The sequence below is a fragment of the Ammospiza nelsoni genome, chromosome 1 (genome assembly GCF_027579445.1).
Source record: "Ammospiza nelsoni isolate bAmmNel1 chromosome 1, bAmmNel1.pri, whole genome shotgun sequence".
Classification (NCBI taxonomy): domain Eukaryota; kingdom Metazoa; phylum Chordata; class Aves; order Passeriformes; family Passerellidae; genus Ammospiza; species Ammospiza nelsoni.
The window spans coordinates 29,188,885-29,207,988 of record NC_080633.1 but is presented as its reverse complement, the minus strand read 5'-3'; the positions used below and the strand labels follow the sequence as shown (position 1 = coordinate 29,207,988).

At 33.4% G+C, this 19,104-nt stretch overlaps 1 protein-coding gene across 4 annotated transcripts in view; it reads left to right on the top strand.

The window, feature by feature from the left end:
* Nucleotides 1-19,104, top strand: part of DGKB (diacylglycerol kinase beta) — a 329,266-nt gene that overhangs the window by 179,314 nt on the left and 130,848 nt on the right. For all 4 annotated transcript variants that reach the window (XM_059473663.1, XM_059473647.1, XM_059473654.1 and 1 more), the window contains one exon: nucleotides 13,265-13,329. In XM_059473663.1, the coding sequence (XP_059329646.1) occupies nucleotides 13,265-13,329 (65 nt within the window). The remainder of the gene's footprint in view (nucleotides 1-13,264; nucleotides 13,330-19,104) is intronic.

Below are 19,104 nucleotides of genomic sequence, written 5' to 3'. Positions count from 1 at the left end.
TTATTGTGGATTCTTTATGTCATTTAAGTGCCTCAAAGAAGACAAAATTACAGAGGTATTTAAAGCAGAAAACTTAATGAGGCCTGCCTAGACATTTAAAAAATTGTTTCAGTTTGTCAATAGCTTCACTTTCAGCTCTGAACTGTATCCTTGGATAGTCCATTTGTGCTTTTTAGATAATCTTATAATTTCCTTTGGAGTCTGAGGAATTTCCATATTTTCAAATTAGCTTCCTTGATATAGATAGCTATATAGATATACATGTTTTGTTTGTTTGGATTTTTTTTAATATACACTACAGGAGTAGTTGAGGATTAGAAGAAAGATTTCTAGTGCCTGAAATAAATGTCTTCTCCCATCATACAAAAACATGACTGACCAACCAACCAAAACCCCAAACAAACAAAAAAACAACCAACGCCCCAAGAATATAAAAGAATATAATAGTTCAGCTGTGCAGTTCAATTGAAACCACATTTATAAGAAACTTTATTTCCAAAAGGTTTTCATTAATGAGATACATTTAAACATATGATTCAATCCATTCATTGACAAAACTGTAATTTGGGCATTAGCTGCGAATGCATTTAAATAATTAAAGTATTACTTTGTCAATTGCAGTGCTTGTAAATTAATGGAAATTTGTTGTTTTGAAGAAAAATTTGAAACCAGACTTTTGGTCAAATGCAAGAAAAAAAGCAATTTTCAAAATTCTATTGGTATAACAAAAGTACCCCTCCCAGTACCTCATACCTATTTTGTGATAATCACAGGAATGAAATTATCATTAAATATTTAAGTTCTAGGTATACGATTGCATTCACAAAAGGAGGAAAAAGGGACATCCAGTAAACTCTGAAATCATACTTTTGCACCAAAAAAAATCATTGCATAGTTGTTCAGAAGTTTGTAAAGTTGATATGCTTAAAGGCACCTATTATTTCATCCATGCCAGTTGTAATTAAAAAGGCTTTCATGTAAATACCCTAAATAAACATAATTACTTTTGTATTCTAAATTCTTTTGCCTGCGTATTATGCCTCCCAAGATGATTGATATTAGACTTTGCAAAAAATTTGTTTATCGTAGACTCTTCTTCTTAAAGGTGAAATTAGAAAACGCTGTTTCAAAAGGAGGGTAAAAAAAAGGAAGGCATTAGGTTAAATATTAATTTGAATGTCTACAATAATGGGTACATATGCTATTTAAGGAAGTCATTATTCCAATGTGCAGTCAACAAGTGTATTGATTAGAATTAATTCACTACAAAAAGTCTCCAATCATTTTTAACATAAGTTTTTCCTCTTTAACAGTACCCTGAAGCTTGTCTTTTTCGTGGTCAATTTAGCAACAAATTTGCAATTAATCATTTGTTGATTGCAATGAATGGTCTGTCGATAATATGCAGCTTACATTGCTAAAAGGCTTATACAGAGCTTTATTGTTTTCCTTTTGTCTTGGGAACACTTTGTCTAGCTGTGTTTCCTAGAATGGATTTTGAATAGATATTTTCAAGTAACTCATGCCAGTTTTAAAGAGACACCATGGACTGCTCTGAGAGTGTTAATCAAGATATGCCCTAACTTTTCTCTGGCATTACAATATTTGGACATCTGTTCTGACTCCTTACATGTGAAATAGGACACATTGGCATAAATGAAGGGTTTCATTATCTTAAATGTCATAACATTTGTTTGAATTATTTTGTGTAGATTTTAAATGCTGAAATTGTAATCTTGGGGTTTTTATAGATTTCTTTGTCCTTTCAAAAGACTATAAAAATTGAAGCCTTTTAAAATTCTATCCATAATTCTGAAAGCATAATTTACAATTTGTGCAGTAGCACTGAAATTGATGTAGATGATACTTTAATAATTTTGAACAATGTAAGTATTTTTACTAAAAGAAATCCAAGGAAAAAAATGCTTTTTATTCGAGAAACAGAATTGTTGTCACAGATAATGTATACATAAAGGCCATTATGAAATGCCTCTTTGAGCAACATTGACATAGATTAATTTATTTGGAAAGTAATGGCAGTTTGAATGGCAGTTTTCATTTTATCAGAAGGAAACTGGGATTAGCTCAGTTGCTTAGAGCATGGTGCTAATAATGCCAAGGTTGTTGGTTCTATTCCTGTATAGGTCATTCACTGAAGAGCTGGACTTGATGATCCTTGTAGGTCCCTGCCAATTCAGAGTAGTCTGTGATTGTGATTCTGAAATGTGTGTTGCATCTGTCGTCCTTAAAACAGTGTCTCAATAGTACATTTCTTCTGGCTAGGAAGTACCTTTGAATACAATGCATATAACTGAAACTAAAAGAAAGACTAATGCAAATGTTTGGAAACATTTTATTTGCACTGATCTTTAAATTGCATATGTTTATTATAGGTTTTGATTTTTCATTAGCAAAAAAGTACCCAGTAGTAAAAGTAGGATTTAACTGGTTTACATTGCCCTTATTAATGCTATTATTATACAAAATAGTTGCAAACATTAAGATAATCTTACTCTGAGACAATATCTGATGTCATATGGATGTGATATTTATGCTCGAGTAAAAGTTAATGTTAACAACATGTCTTGGCTAACATTATAAGGATTACTTGCTACAAATATCAGCAAGACAAGTGTCTGCTTACTGTGCTGCAAATTTGGGAATTCTAGCTTGTCATTTAGTATTGATTACATTATTTAAGTAGTTGAGCAAAGCAGCACTTTACAAACAGGTGCTCTTTGATTTGCAAATTTATAAAAATCTAGGAGCAGCTTTCAGCCTACTGCATTGTTGTTTTTTAAGGTAAAAAAATGGAAAGGTGATTTGACTATGCTTTCATGAGACCAAAGATTTTTATTTTTTTGCATTTTCTTTCTCATGAAGCAAATTGATTTATTGTCAAAAAAACAATGGGGTTCTCCATCTGTAAAATATATTCATAGCATAACTGTCTGGCCTAAAGTTCAGAGAAACCGCCCCATTCATGTTGTTTGCAGTGAAAATTTGTGGACCTAACTTTGTATGCTTTAGTTGTCTCCTGAACTTACTCTTGCTCATCCTGCCTGTGCACTGCAGGTGTCTGCACCCTTAGTTTGATCACCTGGGGAGTAACTTTGTACAGTAGATCATTAATTTGGGGAATTATACCCTAGTATTTAGTATAAATAACTTAGCCTTCTAGAAAACTTCCTATGTGTTGGAAATCCTGAGTAAATGGGTCTTATGCAAAGAGCTTTTATGCAGATATAGAATCCTCCCAAACAATTTGAGGCTGAGAATAGGATGCTGGTATAATATATTCAAAGCTACCATGAAAGCCCTAAGTTGCTAAACAACCATGACGCACTGAATCTGTCCAGATGGTTAGGCAAAAAGCATTATGCAAGTGCACTCTTGGGGAAATTTTTTTGATAGAAAAATCTAAGGAATTTCTCAATTTCACTACACTACTCTAGAAATTTTCACTAGTCTTCTGCACATTTGGATCCTTGGAATGTGAAAAGGCAGAAAAAGCATTTCTTTGACCCTCTGTGAAGGATTAGTTCAGTACTTTGAAAGCAGTTTGGACATTACTATTTCTTGGGTTCATAATTCTGTAAGTTATAGCAAAGGGCTTTATTGCACTTTCCTGGGTTTCTGACCACATCAAGAATGGTATTTTTTATTTTGCTGTAGGATTGCTTAATAGTGAACAGTTTTACATAAACCAAGAGTGAAATGCATAATTTGTAGTTTGTCAAGTTGCTGGGTGTTTTTCCCTTTTCAGTAGAAACCATTTTTGGTCTACCATTTTCAACAACTCCATGTTTATTTTGTTAAAAAAAAAAAAAGTTTACCATTTTCAATTATTAGTTGCTTTATTACAAAAAAGAACAAGGGTTTTGTTGTCCCTAAGTATCAGTATCCTGGTAATAGTCTGTAACTTATTCCCTTTATTGCACATAACAGAACCTCTCTATTTATTACCTCTTTATTTACTATGGAGTAAATAAATATGTTTAACCTCAAAGCCTTTTAATGCCCAGAGTCTACAAAAATAGTTACTGTATAACCTATGTACGTTGTGCTCTGGGTAGATCATCACTGTAAAATATTTTGCATATCTAAATTACTTATTTAAAGCAGCAAGCTAGAAAAAACTTGATTTGTTTTGGAAGGAAAATATATGTGAATAAATTTTTTTGAAATTTGAATTCATCTTCTACACCACATGTTTGTATTTTGACATATTTTAACACTTTTCCATATATCCAAATACTAAGTCCAGAAAAGGTTTTTCATTCTCTAAGCCGTTGCATGTTTAGGTTGTTTTTTAATGCAGGTTCCTATTATTAATAGAGAATACTTTTTTGAGTCCTTGAATGCTCAGTAAAATGCATATAGTTCCATTTTTTAGTCTGTTTCATGTTTTAGATAGCTCTTTCTGCAAAGCCTGAGCTTTATTTAACTTGGGAGCAAGTTAAATAAAACTGTTCATATGAACTACTTATATTGTCATTGGGTTGACATATTTCAGAGATTATTAATCTCTTTTTTAATGAAAATATTGGTCATTTACATGTAACATGTGATTGGGTTTTGCACTTCAAAAAAGAATCTGACCAATTACACTGTGTATGGAAACAAATACACATTCACCTTTTAAGTTAAAAATTTGATTAACATTAGCAGTAAAACCAGTATGTGATCAAGATGATCTCTTAGGGTGTAATCTCTTCTATCTAATGTTGTTACAAGCAATTTAATTCAATTTAATTTTATTTCTGCAGTACCTTTTCAGAGAAACCACTGTGGTGGGAGTAAACTTGGCATGAGTACTCATGTGAATCTAGCTCTTTCTTGGAAGCTTCTTAGTTGGCCAGTTATTTTCAGACTTACTGTTGAATATTGTCTCAGTTTGATATATAACTCTTCTGCCATTTTGGTATTGTTGCCTTCCCACAGCTACATCACACTGACAAATCCTTAGGGTCTGAACTGGATCTCAGGTGCTTATGGGTAAAAGACCTGTATTGTTGGAGGAGAAAGGAGCGAGTAAGATCGAAGGAGCCTCCACGGAGGGAGGAGTTTGAACCCATGTACACCTTAGCAAGAAAATAAAGGAGAAGGATTCAGAAACTATTTTGAATGATACCACACAAGTGCAAATGCAGTTAACAAAAGTTAAGAAAGTTACTTCTGGACCTTTGAGACAGAACAACCAGGCTATATAAAAGATGTAAAGGAGAGGATCTTGAAAAGTTTGTCGTAAATCAGCAGAGAGAGAAAGTGGATGTCTGTAGATAAATAATCCAACATCGAGCCCTAATTTATGAGTATGTTAGAGGTGTTTTTTATAAATTAATATTTGTTTGTCCAATAGGAAAGATAATAAATAATATTGTAATGCAAAAATTTAAATTTCAAATAGAAAACATAATGAATGAGGAAAACAGTGACCTTTTTCAATTAAGAGAAAAATATTCTTTCAGAGTGTAAATCAATGAGAGATGTTTTAGTGGTTTGCATATTTCTTATAAAAATAAATACCTGCTATGGAAACAAATGAATAGCATAAATATGTATTAAAATTATAAGACTCTGTTGCCAAGGCTTTGACTAACAAGTTATGGGAAGTTGCTAGGGAGAAGTCAGGTGAACATTTATTATTTGATCCCTATCAAGTAAATGAGTGTATAAAATGGGTGGTGATACAAGCTTTGGCTTGAACCCCATCGAGGATTTCAGAGGACTGCTCAAACTGTTGCATTTCAGCCATACCTTCTTAAATGTGAGAAGCTAGGTGTGCTCAGTTTCATGTGTGATTAATAACAAAAGATCTTGAAATATCAGTTCAGAGCAGAAACATGTCCACATGCCTTTTTGGAGAGTCTTTCCAAAGGGCTTTCTTCTTACACTTAAGCATACTGGGAGGATAGGGAAATCACCCTGACAGTTTAGGCACTGAAATTAAGGGCCTACATTGAGCCCCTGGGGATACTACTCTAATGCAAACATAATTAGTGTTCAAAATGAAAATACTCAAAGGGATTTATTTTTATTTGGGGGTTTTGGGGAGATTTTGGGGGGTGGTTTGGTTTTTTTTTAAATTATGAGTGTTTGAAAAATCATGTTAGAGTGTATTTTTTCAAGACACTACACAAGCTTCTTTATCCCAAATCTCTAAGTTTTAATATGATGACACTAATTAGTATTTCATCCAAAAAAAAAAAGCTTACTAATTGAGCTAATTATTCACTTTTCTCTCCTAAGAACTGCAGAAGTGCTGGGCATGAAAGTCTGTATTCGTTTCAAGATAGATGGGCTTTTAATGTAAACTTTGTTTCTGTGCTTTTTATTGAAGACACCTGTGAGCCATTTCTGTGTTTCTCTGAAGAACATCTAAAGTAAGGATGAATTGCATTGCAGTGTTGCCTGTATTGACTTTCAGCCTAAGCTATGTCCTTGATTGTGTTCTGCTCAAACTCATTTTGCAGGATAATTTGGGGCTATTTCAACATAGTTCTTGATCAGCAGTTATCAGAAATGCTGCTAAAGGTTTACCACAGAGATCTTTTTAATATACAAGATACTTAATACACTGTCTATATGGCTATGTTGGATAATTGCCATGTGATCACTTTTCTCCTTCTCTTTTTAGTGACCACATAAACACTTAGCATGGACCTAGAAGAACCCTTCTCTAGTTACAGTAAATTTAGGGTGACCAAATATAAAGAAGGGAAGATGTAGCACAGTGTATCCTCAGCAGAGATCATCTTACAGGGTACATGTCCTCTGCATTGCATTGAGTCGTGGGGCTCATGACACATCTGGTCAGGTAATGGCTTGTCTTGCCTCCCAGTCTTGCACTTGATTAATGACTTAAAAATATAGGTACATAGGAATGTATGGTCAGTTTCTAAAACTCAAAATAGCTCCTCAGAGAAAGTCCTTGAGATACTGGTGCAGAGGGTTATCTTACAGGGTTGGTCCCTGCACGGCTGGAACGTGTGGTCACCCCATATAAACTGATCAATAGTAAATACCAAAGGCGTCAAAGGCTGCACATGCCCACAATTTATAGAATTATGCACAAGCAGAACATAAGAGTGGTTGAGGTTTTTTGCACAAACACGGGGTTTTTTGTCAAAATGGATTCCATTTTGTGTGTATGTAGAATCATCAGAAACTTCACAGAATTCTGACTTCAAATAAAAAGATGAAATATGCTTATCTTTGTAGGCCTATTTCAAATTTTTCGTTACTATTTCCAGATAAACCATCCTCTGTTCTTTTGTCTATCATTTATAAATACTCTGGTTCTGATGTTCTGTCTTGGGTTTTGAGATACTGCCTGTTTAAATGACTATTTATAGTGTGAACTGTCACTTGACTTAGCAATACATGTACTGCTGAAATATATTTAAAATTGACCATTAGAGTATATCACAGACAAAATAAATAGCATTATCTTCACAGTTTCTGTGCTCTTTTTGAAAAGCCAGGAACACAAATTTCTCAGATTTTTGTTCTCAGTTTTTTTTCTTAACAAAGTGAATTACCGGTATCCTTTAGTAAAGCTGTTTTAAAAAGTACTTGTAATCTCTTCTTGCTCTGATGTTTTCAAACTGCCATTTTTCTCATCTATACAGGCCCAAAATATCAGTAGAAATACAATTATAGTAGCTAATTTTTCACCAAAAACTAATGTATTAATGAGTATTTTTTTAATCCCTTTTCCTTCTCAGGTTAATTAATGTAATTTAGTCTAAAACCTAGGAGTCAAATGTGAACTGACAGCTTGATTTAAACAAGGCAGAACCTTAAGCTTCTTGACTGCCTTTTTCTAGACTTGGTCATTCAATGGTTCAATATGATTTGTTTATCTAAGATTTTTATTATGGAGTGGGAAATACTAAAATGAAGGGTGTACCTTCGTTTTTTGTATTTTATATATATGTACAGAAAGTAGAATGCAGAATTGTGAGGACATTTGTTTATCTAGAAAATAATTTCTAGTAAATAGTTATCTAGAAATTAATTTTAAGCCACCACAGAAAACTTTGTTCATCTATCTTCAATGATATTTTTTGTACATCTGTACTATACCATATTAATAACTGATGTGAGCTAACTGGTTGTTCAGGTTAGATTTGCATTCTGATCCAAAGATTAGAGGTTGCTGAATTATCCCTTAAGCTTCCTAGCCTTGTGGATCCATTAAGCCTTAATTAAAGAAGCATCTTACGAAAAAAAAAATAATCAGACCATTTGTATCCAAAGAAGATGCACACTGGTCATTTGTTTGTTCAGCAGCATAAAAATTATTATTTAATGGAAATTTTAATCACAGCAAACTTATAGACAGACATATATTAAATGCATTAATCTTTCTATAAGGTTATTCACAATGTATAAGGTTACTCCTCTGAAAAGACTGCTTCAGATTGCTTTCCGGTAATGCTAATACCCATTAAAAAGATGAATATATATGTGTGTAAGTCAATCATAAGGTATTAAAGAGGTGTAGCAACTTAAGCTTCTTTTCTTCTTGGCAGGTCACTTTGAGAAATGTCCTAGTTCAATTAAAATATTTTTTCCATTTCCTAGGAGTAGATTCAGATATGCTCTGTCTGTTCTCTATCTTATCTTCACTGTCAGGATTTAAAACAAACCTGAGTGAGGTATAAGGATAGCCCAGCTGCTTCAGACCCTGAACAGGTTCAAATGTAAAGGTGCATATATGTGTATGTGTCTGCGTGTTCATCACATAAATGTCCTGGTTGAGTACTTGTGTGATGTAAAGATACATTTTTTAAGAGTCTGTTCGCTTTTGTAGAATTTAAACGGAGATAAACTGCATTTTCTGTTCTTAAAATACCCATTATTTCATCTCGTTTCTAAATGCTGCAGTAGTAGGAAACCATCTAAACAAGAAAGGCATATAAAAGTGCGCACAATGTGGTAGTTTCTTTCAGATTTGATTGGTACTATGAATTTAGTTAAGAAAAATTATCATGTAGGCTATTGTCATGTGACATTTGAATGACTAAAAATATTGTATATATTAAAAAAGAAATGCAGAATTTTAGAATAGTACTGTACAACTCAAGTATTCATATAATAGTCTCAGAAACACAAAATTTCCTAATTGGCTGCTTAGTTCTGCTGTAGATGCTCTGTGCTCGGCATTACTTTGCGCCCAAGATTGATTCTGATGCAAAACTGCTCCTGGAAAAAAAATCCTAATTCTTGGATGGTTTGGTGAAAAATATTACAATTAGAGGTATAAAATGAGCTCTGTGACTGAAATGTGGATGAAAGGAGATTGTTTCATTTTAAAGTTATGCCATAGGACCTTACTCTTCCTTTCTTCTTGCAAAAGGCTTGACAATATTGTTTCTCTTCAGATTATTATTATTATTATTAATAAATTTTTTGCCATTTTTGGGTGTTACTTATGGTCTGTTACTTGTAAAACTAGAAAATGTTTAGGTTCAGATATAGTAATGCTGGAAAATTGTATTTCAGGCTAGAATGCAAATCAGTTTACTAATAAAAATTAAAATGTAAATCTGAGAGATTATATAAATTATATACCAGTATCAGACTGTCAAATGATCATTCTTTAAAAATCCTATTCTCTTTGCTAGGTAATATCATGAAGCATGAGAGTTTGCTTTATTGAATCCTGGATTTTCTTTTTCATATCAATTTTACAGTAAAATACAAAAATAATTTCTCATATATTTCTGGCCATTCACAATATCAGGTACCAGGAAAGGTCAGCATATTTTGCAAACTGTACTTGGTTTACCATACCATTACTCTGTTTCTGTATAGTTAATTGATTTTAGTATAGCTTTTGACACAAAAAATAAATCATTTCTTCATTGGTCCAACAACAATTGTGTGTATAAACAAGTTGGGCTGGTTTCCCCTACTTGAAATGGATGAAGGAAGTCTGCTAAAATCAATTGTGTTACAAATGTAGCCAAAATCTCACAACTAAGGGTTCTTTGCTCTCCTCAGCCAGGAAACTTCTAATGGTTGTTCCTCAAGATTCAGGGGTGGTATCTGATAATTCCAGCAGCTCTTAGGAGACAGTACTTACATTGCTACTCACTATCAAGTTTCTATTACTTTCAATTCTTCCCATTGCTTTTCATTTACTTACACCAGTCAATGTGGTACTGTCTTAACAGGTACAAGAATACAGACACCTGAAAAACAGAAAAGTCAGTGTAGTTTCTTGGGTGGTGGTTTTTGTTTGTTTTGGTTTAGTTTTTTTCCTCTCTTATCTTTTTTTCCCCTAAAGCAGAAGTTTGTTGTCCTAATGCAGAGCCAGCATGGGCTGGTTTTTATGGTGGGGAGTTATGATTAAGAAGAGATCCTTGGTGCTGGGGAATCTAAGGACTCTGGATTCAAAAGAACAGTTGGACAGTATAAGCTGAAGGACGCTGTAGCAGCTCCCCTATGTTTAAACTTATCTGTGTGTAGTTACTTTTCTGGTTTACATCAATAAAAGTAGCTCTTCAGCAATTTCTTTTAGTGAAATTGACCTGATGTGTTCCTGTCTTGTGCTTTGCCTGTCAAAATTAGCTGGGTGTATTATTTTTTTACCTCTCTGTTCATTAAGTCAGTTGTTTCATTTTGGAGTCAGACAATGTTCAGGGAAGGGAAAATTTTGATCAAATCAACCTTGCATGGAAACAACTGCCTGTTTGCCATCTGCAGTGGGCATTGATCCCTAGCTTGTTTGTGCCTTGCGTTTGTTCTGCCTGAGTAAGCACATTAGCCTTTTCATTTCATTCATTAGACAGTTAGTCCTTGATTAGTGTTTCCTAGTTTCTCTCAAAAATGCTTCTACTCCTTTATTCATTTTGTCTTGGGTCTGTCTTATGCTTCAGTGTCTAGAAAATGAACAGTTAACTACAATAGTCCTTTCATTTCTTTTTCATATGAAACTAGCTAACAAATATACTTTTCTAATGCTGGTGCATCTAATGCGGGATAAAATATGAATGATGGGTCTTTCTAAAGTTAACAGAGTTATTATTTTAGTTCAGCAAGCAGCCATTGTTTAGAAGTGTGCTGTCTCAGGGTTTATTGCCAGCTTTATTTCATCCATCTCCAAGAACTGGGGGATCATCTGGATACTTGTGGATATTTGCCTTATAAAATTGCACATAAAAATAAATTTAAATTAAACATTAGTGCAGTTTGAGAATACAGCACTGAAAGTTTCAGATGACAGTTTGGATAACAGGATGGAACAATAAGGCATTTGTTGACTAACGCCATTCACTTGGGAATTTTGCTGTCATTTCCTTGCAGAACTGTGAAATGTTGAATGACAATTCCATTCTTGAATATGATAGAAAAATACATTAATAATTATGCAGTGTGCATAAAGCAGCAAACTATGTACGTCTTTAGAAACCACTTAACAAGTTCATAAAAAAACCGAGTACCTTGATGGAGTCAAAGCATTTAATGTTGTCTCTAACTGATCTAATTTGATCAGTGATCACAAGTTTTGCCTAAAAATTCTATACTGTGTTACACCCTTAAGTACATAGTGTGTGTAAAATTTTATGAATTATGCATTGCTTTTTATTCATAATTGTAAAAGTTTATTTATATGTTGTCAATCTATCTGAACAATTTTACCTTTGAATTTAATGGTATTAAAGTTCAACATTTATCTTTTCAAAGCACCCGTAAGTTAGTAAACCAAACATTGAAGGTTGGACCAGTCAGTTCTCTGGTGCGTGCCCTGCTTAAGATTCTAGTAAATACAAAACTTTTTAAAACACAAAAAGTTGAAGCCATGGTTTATATTAGTGGGTACCTTTATATCTGCATTAAATGCTTGCTTATTTGTGAATTAGATTAACATTGGTTTGTTTAAATAAAAATTATTTTGAACAACAGTTTTAGTCATGTTTGGAATCACTAGTAAATAATTTAAGTATTTAATTTTAAGGGCTTTTCCACCACGTTCTAATTCCCATTGTTTGAAATAAATTTAAAATGTTGCTAGATGTAGGGTTATATTGAATTTAGTATTTCTCTCAAATTTTTAGTCTTTATAGATCCACAGTCTTTTAAGTTGGTAAATAATAGGTGGGGAAGTTCATATATGGATGATAGTTGGTTTTAATGACAGTTTTATTTGTAGTTTTTCTCAAATGTTATTTGCATGGAAGCTGGAATTCATTGAAATTTCTTACAAACTGAACTAACTCTTATATTTAGATTCATATGCATCCAGAATTTTAAGACATAACTACAAAGACATTATCCAAATGGGTTTCTCTGTGTTTGCTATCTGCTGCAAGACTCAAGAATTGGTAGATTTCATGATCTCACAATTAATTTAATACAAACATTGAAAAATTAATGATTAATTCCCAGTTTGTAAAGTTTTAACAATTAGTATGAGAAATAAATTTACATGATCTGAATTGATGAAAAAATTCTCTTCATACCTACAAAGGAGATTAAAAATGCTTTGAAAACTGATCTAGCGCATCAGTTCCAAATATTCTATTTTGAACAACTCCCACCAGCACAATGGATTGATCCTCTTCTAAATGTTATAGATATATAAATATTTCATATGACTATTTCATTTCACATACATGTTATTTGATTTTATTAGCATAATTTAGTTAATTTTAAAATATTGATAAAAATACTTAATTAAAAAATATCTTTTTTATATTAAGCAGCGTTTCCCCACATGATTTCACATCCTGACATACAGCAAAGGGAGAATCTTCTAACATTATTCCTATTTGCTACCCAGTTTTAGAGAAAACTATTGAATTCCATATGAAATATCAACTTGTATAGCATGTAAAGAAACTTTGGTGAATCTGTCACCCAGTTTTACTAAAGAAATTGATTTCAAATAGTTTGTTTGGTCTTTTTGGAAGACAGAACTGTATCAGTGGTCTTACAGTAAACCTTTACCGTGTCTGGATATTATTCGCTGTATAAAATTTGAAGACACTTTCACTACACAAAACTATCATGTCTGATTTGTAAAAAGATGTAATGGAGACTTCAGCAAGAAGAATGAATTATTAAGTTCAGATACATCCCATTCTGGGAACAATGTACCTGTAATCTTTCTAAGTGATAAGAGTATTGCTGTTGTTGAAAATGACAGTTCACAAAATACCTTACAAACGATATGCATTGTGTAGAGGTTGGGTCTTCTGATTTGCAATTTTCAAAAGGATTTATGGTGCTTTTTTTTTTGTCCTGTTAGGATGCTTCAATTGCCCACAGATTCCATATCATGAGGGAAAAACATCCAGAGAAGTTCAACAGTAGGTAAGAATCTAAAAATATATGCATATAAAAATATTTTGTTCTTTGAGGGGTTAAGTTTCGCACATCTTTAAAATATTGATTCTCATGAAAGAGAGGAAATTGGTTCATTTTATATTAAGCATATGCTTCCAGACTACTTGTAGTGTAACTTTTTGATATCTGGTATTTCAGCTGAAATGAATAGCATTATAAATAAGCCCTTCTCACAGGTGGAATGTTTGTCTTGTAAGGCTAGCATGGACAAGATGTGTTTGTGAGGATCCCTGAGCTGACACTTTGCCATTAGGCACTGAAGAACACTTCTTAGACAGCTGCAGATGGTGATCCTTATGTTTCATTCCCACACTCGCACTGGTACATTGACAGGGGGCTCTTCCATGTGTACTCTTAGTAAGGGCAAGTGAATGCCATTTTACACAGAACTGCTTTTATCACTAAATAACATGCTTCTATAAAAAAAAGTCAGGAATAAGACTTGCATCTGCTTCTTGTGTTGCTCTCTGAATCTTTAGTGCTGTTGCAGAGCTTTTCTGGAGATTAAAAATGCATTATGTTTACTGTAAATTCAATATTTGGTTTGTTGAGTAGATAACATTCATAATGCAATGTTTGTTTATTTCTTCTTATTTAGGTAATTTAGCAAGTAAGTTGTGGTGGGTAAAAGCAACATTTCAGAAACTTTAATTAACATTTAAAGACACAAGGGGAGAGAAAAGTAAGATACAATATTATTTGGAATAAACAGAGAATGTCTAGAAATAATTATTAACACAAATGTTTTGTCACTGTTAACCTAACCATAGTGTGTTTAGTTTTCCCTGAGGGTGACCTGGAAAGTCTCCGGTAGATGCAAATCTTCCTAGACATTAGGATGATAAAATATGCTGTTTGTTTTCTCATCTAAGAGCTGTACAGAATTATGTTTAAATATGTTTTAAAATTATCTTGCTTACTGGTTTTTTTTGTTAAAAGTATATATTTTATAGCTAATAGTGAGAATGTGGGTCTCTTTTTCGCAAAAACTCAATTTGCTTAGCATCTGTACATTGGCATACTGTGAACCCAAGTGTCTGTTTCTTTTTAAGTTGCACAGTAGTACATATTTGTTTTCTATAACCTCCTTTTCCTAGCTCTGGTGCTTCTCATTCTGAAAGAATTACACTATGATAAGATCTGAACTCAAACCTAATCTATGCATCCCAATGTACTGTACCCTCCCAGCAGGACTAGAGATATTGGACTTTTAGCAAATGATGATATTCCAGGCCCTGAAGATGAAGCTAGTTTATCAGTGGTCTTTCTGCATATTTTCAGCAGTTGGCAATTATAATTTATAAAAAGCTCAGCTAATAACACGAGTTTCAGATCAGATTTCATGTCACAATAAATCATATGCCATTAATAACATCTGCTAGCAGACTCACCTTGAAATTCATCTATATTTTAAGGAACCTGATATTTCTAACATTATCTTAAGGAAATTAGTTACAAAAATATATAGTCCCAGTCCCTACATACTTTGGTACTGAGATATTGAAAGGGCTTGAAAAAAGCAAAGATTCTCTAGATACATAAAAATTATTCAGAAAGGTTATGCCTTTCTAAAAAAACAGTATAAAGACTTGAGCAAAGTATAATAGAAACTGATATTTTAAAATGTGTTTTCTTTTGTATAGTGAGGAAAAAAAAGGGGTTTTCTATGTTTGTTCAATAGAGATGATGTTCGTTCACAAATGCTTTTTTCATTACCACTTATTTGCGTGTCAAAATAAGTCGATAACATGTTGCAGCAGCATTTTCCTGGAGGGTATGAAAAGAAGCCCCTTTTTTAGTTGTCCGCTAGGCCTCAGATCTTAATTCACCAGAATGTAGAATTTTCTATGTAATCTAAATTATTTAGGCTCAGCAAGTCCAACTCACATCTGATTCATAGTGGACTCCATAGTTAACAGCACCTGCTCCTTTGAAAACCCTACATTACTCATTTGAAAGTCCTACACTGTCACGTGGGCATATCTCTTGTGATTTAAAAAAAATAATTCTTTTTTTCCTTTTATGTTAGTTTCCTCTTGCCTAATTCTCCAACATTTTAACTTTCACAGCTATTGTTCAGAGCAGGTCCTTCCACTGAGGTTCTACTCTGAAAAACGAACATGCAAAAATTTTCCTTGCTGAAGGGAAACTTTAAATTGTGTGCAGAATTCTTTTGAAATACACAGGTGTTGTATTTGCTTCAGTGAAGTAAGTTAGATAAAGTTTGGAGTTAGGGAATCTTTCACATTAAATCCTGTTAATGATCCTCAGATTCCTGAGGATATTCCTTGCTACTCTGATCCCAAGGTTACATGTAAATAGGGTGAACTAATAGGAAAACTCCTGACACATTCGACTTGTGTAGAAGCAAAATCTTCTGCTACTTGTCTGTCTTCTCAAAATGAAGATGAGAGAATGTTTCAAGACTTAGAAAGGCTTTTTTTAATGACTGCTACCCAATATTGTGGCATTCTTTGGAACTAGATCATTAGTTCTTGGGAACCGTGTCATATTTTCGAATTCCACAGTGTTCACAGATTTTGTACACCAGCACTTAGTATTACTGACTTAGTAAAAATAAAAAGTAATACATTTATTTTTAGATTTCTAAATTGTCTAGAGATAGTAAGACATAAGTCTTTGGAAAATCTAAGTTTAAGTATGCATACATATTCCTGTACTAAACATCCACATTATCAATGGTTTTCTTTGTAATGAAGCACCTGGTTTTTTGAGTTTATCAAGAAATTTAAATCAAGTTCCTTTGTGAAAAAGATCTTCTATTTTCAGAAGCTTAATTTTAAATAAAAAATTAATTTATACATGCCTTAATATCTTGAAAATGTTATACTTGTAACCTGTGATATGGAATGGCTTCATAAAGTTTTCCAAATAAGGCTCAGCATAAATGTTTACCAGTAATTTTAAAGTACACATTACTTGTTCCTAAACCCAGGTCTGGAAGAGAAGAATTCTGGTGGTGGTTGAATAGTAAAGAATGGAAATGAGAAGTAGCATCCTGAGCTCTATCAAAATTATGGATCTTAATATGCCATTTTAGTTATGTATTTTGATCATTAGCACACTTTATCAGAAACCAGGACTGATGTTGCATTAACATTTATAAACCTTACAAAGGTGTTTATAATGTTTATAAACCCCAAAATATGTCACATTACTCACTCTACAGGTCTGATGTGCTCACAACCTTGTGCTGGAGAAATCAGTTTGCTTCCCAGCATCTTCTGCTTAAGAGTAGGGTCAGATTTTCTAGTGCAAGTGTGGAAGAGCTGAGTTAGTGCCAGTGGGGATAAAACTTGCAAAAGGCAGTATTTCAAGTAAAAGTATCATTAAACTAGGGCATTCTGTTGAAATAATGATTCAGTTAGGCCAAAATGCCCTACAGGGAGATCTGTGTAAACATCATAGGCTTGATGCTGGGAATAACAGATGTATGAGTTATGTGACTGGAATATACACAAGGAAACAAAGAATACTTACAACAAAAAAAAAAAATTCAGGTTGATGTTAGCATTTCTAAAATCATACTCAGTTCAATTAGGTGCACTAATTTGATGCTTTGGCATCCCATAGCATAAAAGATATTTCTTAGTCTCAGTAAACTAAATTTGGATTTATAAATTATATTTAATGTTTAAGTACATTGTCTTTGAAGTTTCCAGATATCAATTTCTATATTTTATAGAAAGAAAACCTGAAGCAGAAAAAGCTCCTAATAACTTCATTTATATCATATTCCTGACAATATACTTTTGAGATTCCCTATCAACTTCTTTAATTATGCCTTTCATTTGTGCTGATACCTATACATTTAATCTCTAAGAAAGTTTTTAAGTAATAGAAAGTACTGATTTACCTTGTGCAAGTGTTCTCCAGGAGAATAAGGAAAGGCCACAGTAAGAAAAGGTAGGAGAAATGGCAGATCATTGTATCTTTAGCATTATTCTGGGTGTCCTGACATGGGTACTGCACTATACAATGTAGTTATAGCATCATATATTTAGTTACATCCAAAGAAAAAAGGAAAAAAATCCTGTCTTACCTACAGTGTTAATGTATTCAAAGGCTTTATTGTAAGGAATGTCTAGTCCTTCCTGACAGCAAAAAAAAAAAAAATCAAACCAGAATTATTCCACTTTAGTACTGGAATTGAAGGCAAGTTCAAGTTTTGTGACTGAAAGTGAAAAAATCAGTTTGAAGAAACAGCAAAATCAATTATGATGGGGTAAATTAAATGGTCTACTCTCAGTTGTATTCAGCTTTAAGTTGACTTATTTTAGCTTAGAATCGAGCAGTCAAAGTGTTTCATTTTGGATAGAACAAAACTGTTTTGATATTTTCATTATTCTTCCAATTTTTCAGTTTGGGTCATGGAGTCTCTTGGATGGAATAAGAACCACATCTTATTTCAGTGAATATACTAAGCATCAACAGAAAATTCCTAACTTTAATTGCAGACATTTCAGCCTCTCCTTCAACCTCTCCTCCCTTCCTGGTTGTGACTGATATGAAAGTGTTTAAAAAGAAGTCCTTGGCCCCATGGAGAGACCAGATTGCAGACATCTGTTACCTGTCCCATTGAGTCCACAGGGTCCTTTTCAAAAAAGGATAAGGCTCCAGGGAACAGTACCTCTGAACTCAGGCTGCATTACTGCAATTGTAGTCAACAGAAGAAGCAAAGCAAGGTGAAAATATTAACAATAGAGCACAAAGTATTTTCCCACAAGCGAGAGATGTCTTATAGTTAGACAACATACTCTGCCTAGCTCTTGGTTATAATGCTTATAAGAGAGAAAGAAATAAAAAAACAACTGGCATGTTCTTTTGTCACACTTCAAACATGTAGTAGCCCACCTTTAGAAAGGACACCAGAAACATGTAATGTGTGCTTGAGTTGGGACAAAAGAAGACAGTTGGAGCATAAAGCTGGCTTAACCTATCCATGTCTGCTGTCTACAGAGCAAAATCACAGAAGTTTGCATCTGCAGTATCTGCACCTCTCTCTGATACAAGATTTCATGTTTTTATCATTTCTCTAGAAAGTTCTAATAAGCTAAGGCCCTCTGCTTGAGAGACTTCTTACTGTGTTAAACATTTTTCTATAGCAGCTGTCTGGGAGGCTGGTGGTGTTGGGGAACCTTAGGTTCAGACTTCTAATGACTAGAGGCAGTGTGATGTATAAAATGTATGTTAAGCAGGAATCCCTATGTCCTAGGCATCCCCTGGGATTTCAAAGTACATCTCTGAAAGCAGGGTGCTGTATCAGACCATAAGCAGAGCAATGAATTTATTTTTGTATTCTCAGCGTCTGCAGCTATCAAATTCACTACTGCAGGACTAAACTGGGTTCAGGCTGTGTCAGGCACTTCCACTTGAGGGGATCACCATTCTGCACCTTTAAAAACAAATGTTTAACATATATACTCTTACAAGATATGGGAATGTTGTCTTTTTTTCTCTAAAGGAAATTATGTTTATATATAGGTAGTGATTCCCAGCTTTTTAAAAAAACAGTTTCTTTAGAAATTGTTTAGTAAAGTGTTCAGGGTTAATGTTAAAGGGTTGTAAGCATAGCATTTTTAGGAGACAGGACTGTTTATGGAGCAGAATCATACAGAGGGATTGGCCCAGCATACATTGTGGAAGTAACAAACTGTTGATTCACAAAATGTCTATACATATACTACAGTCCAAGGTCAATAAAATCTAATTTTCTTCACC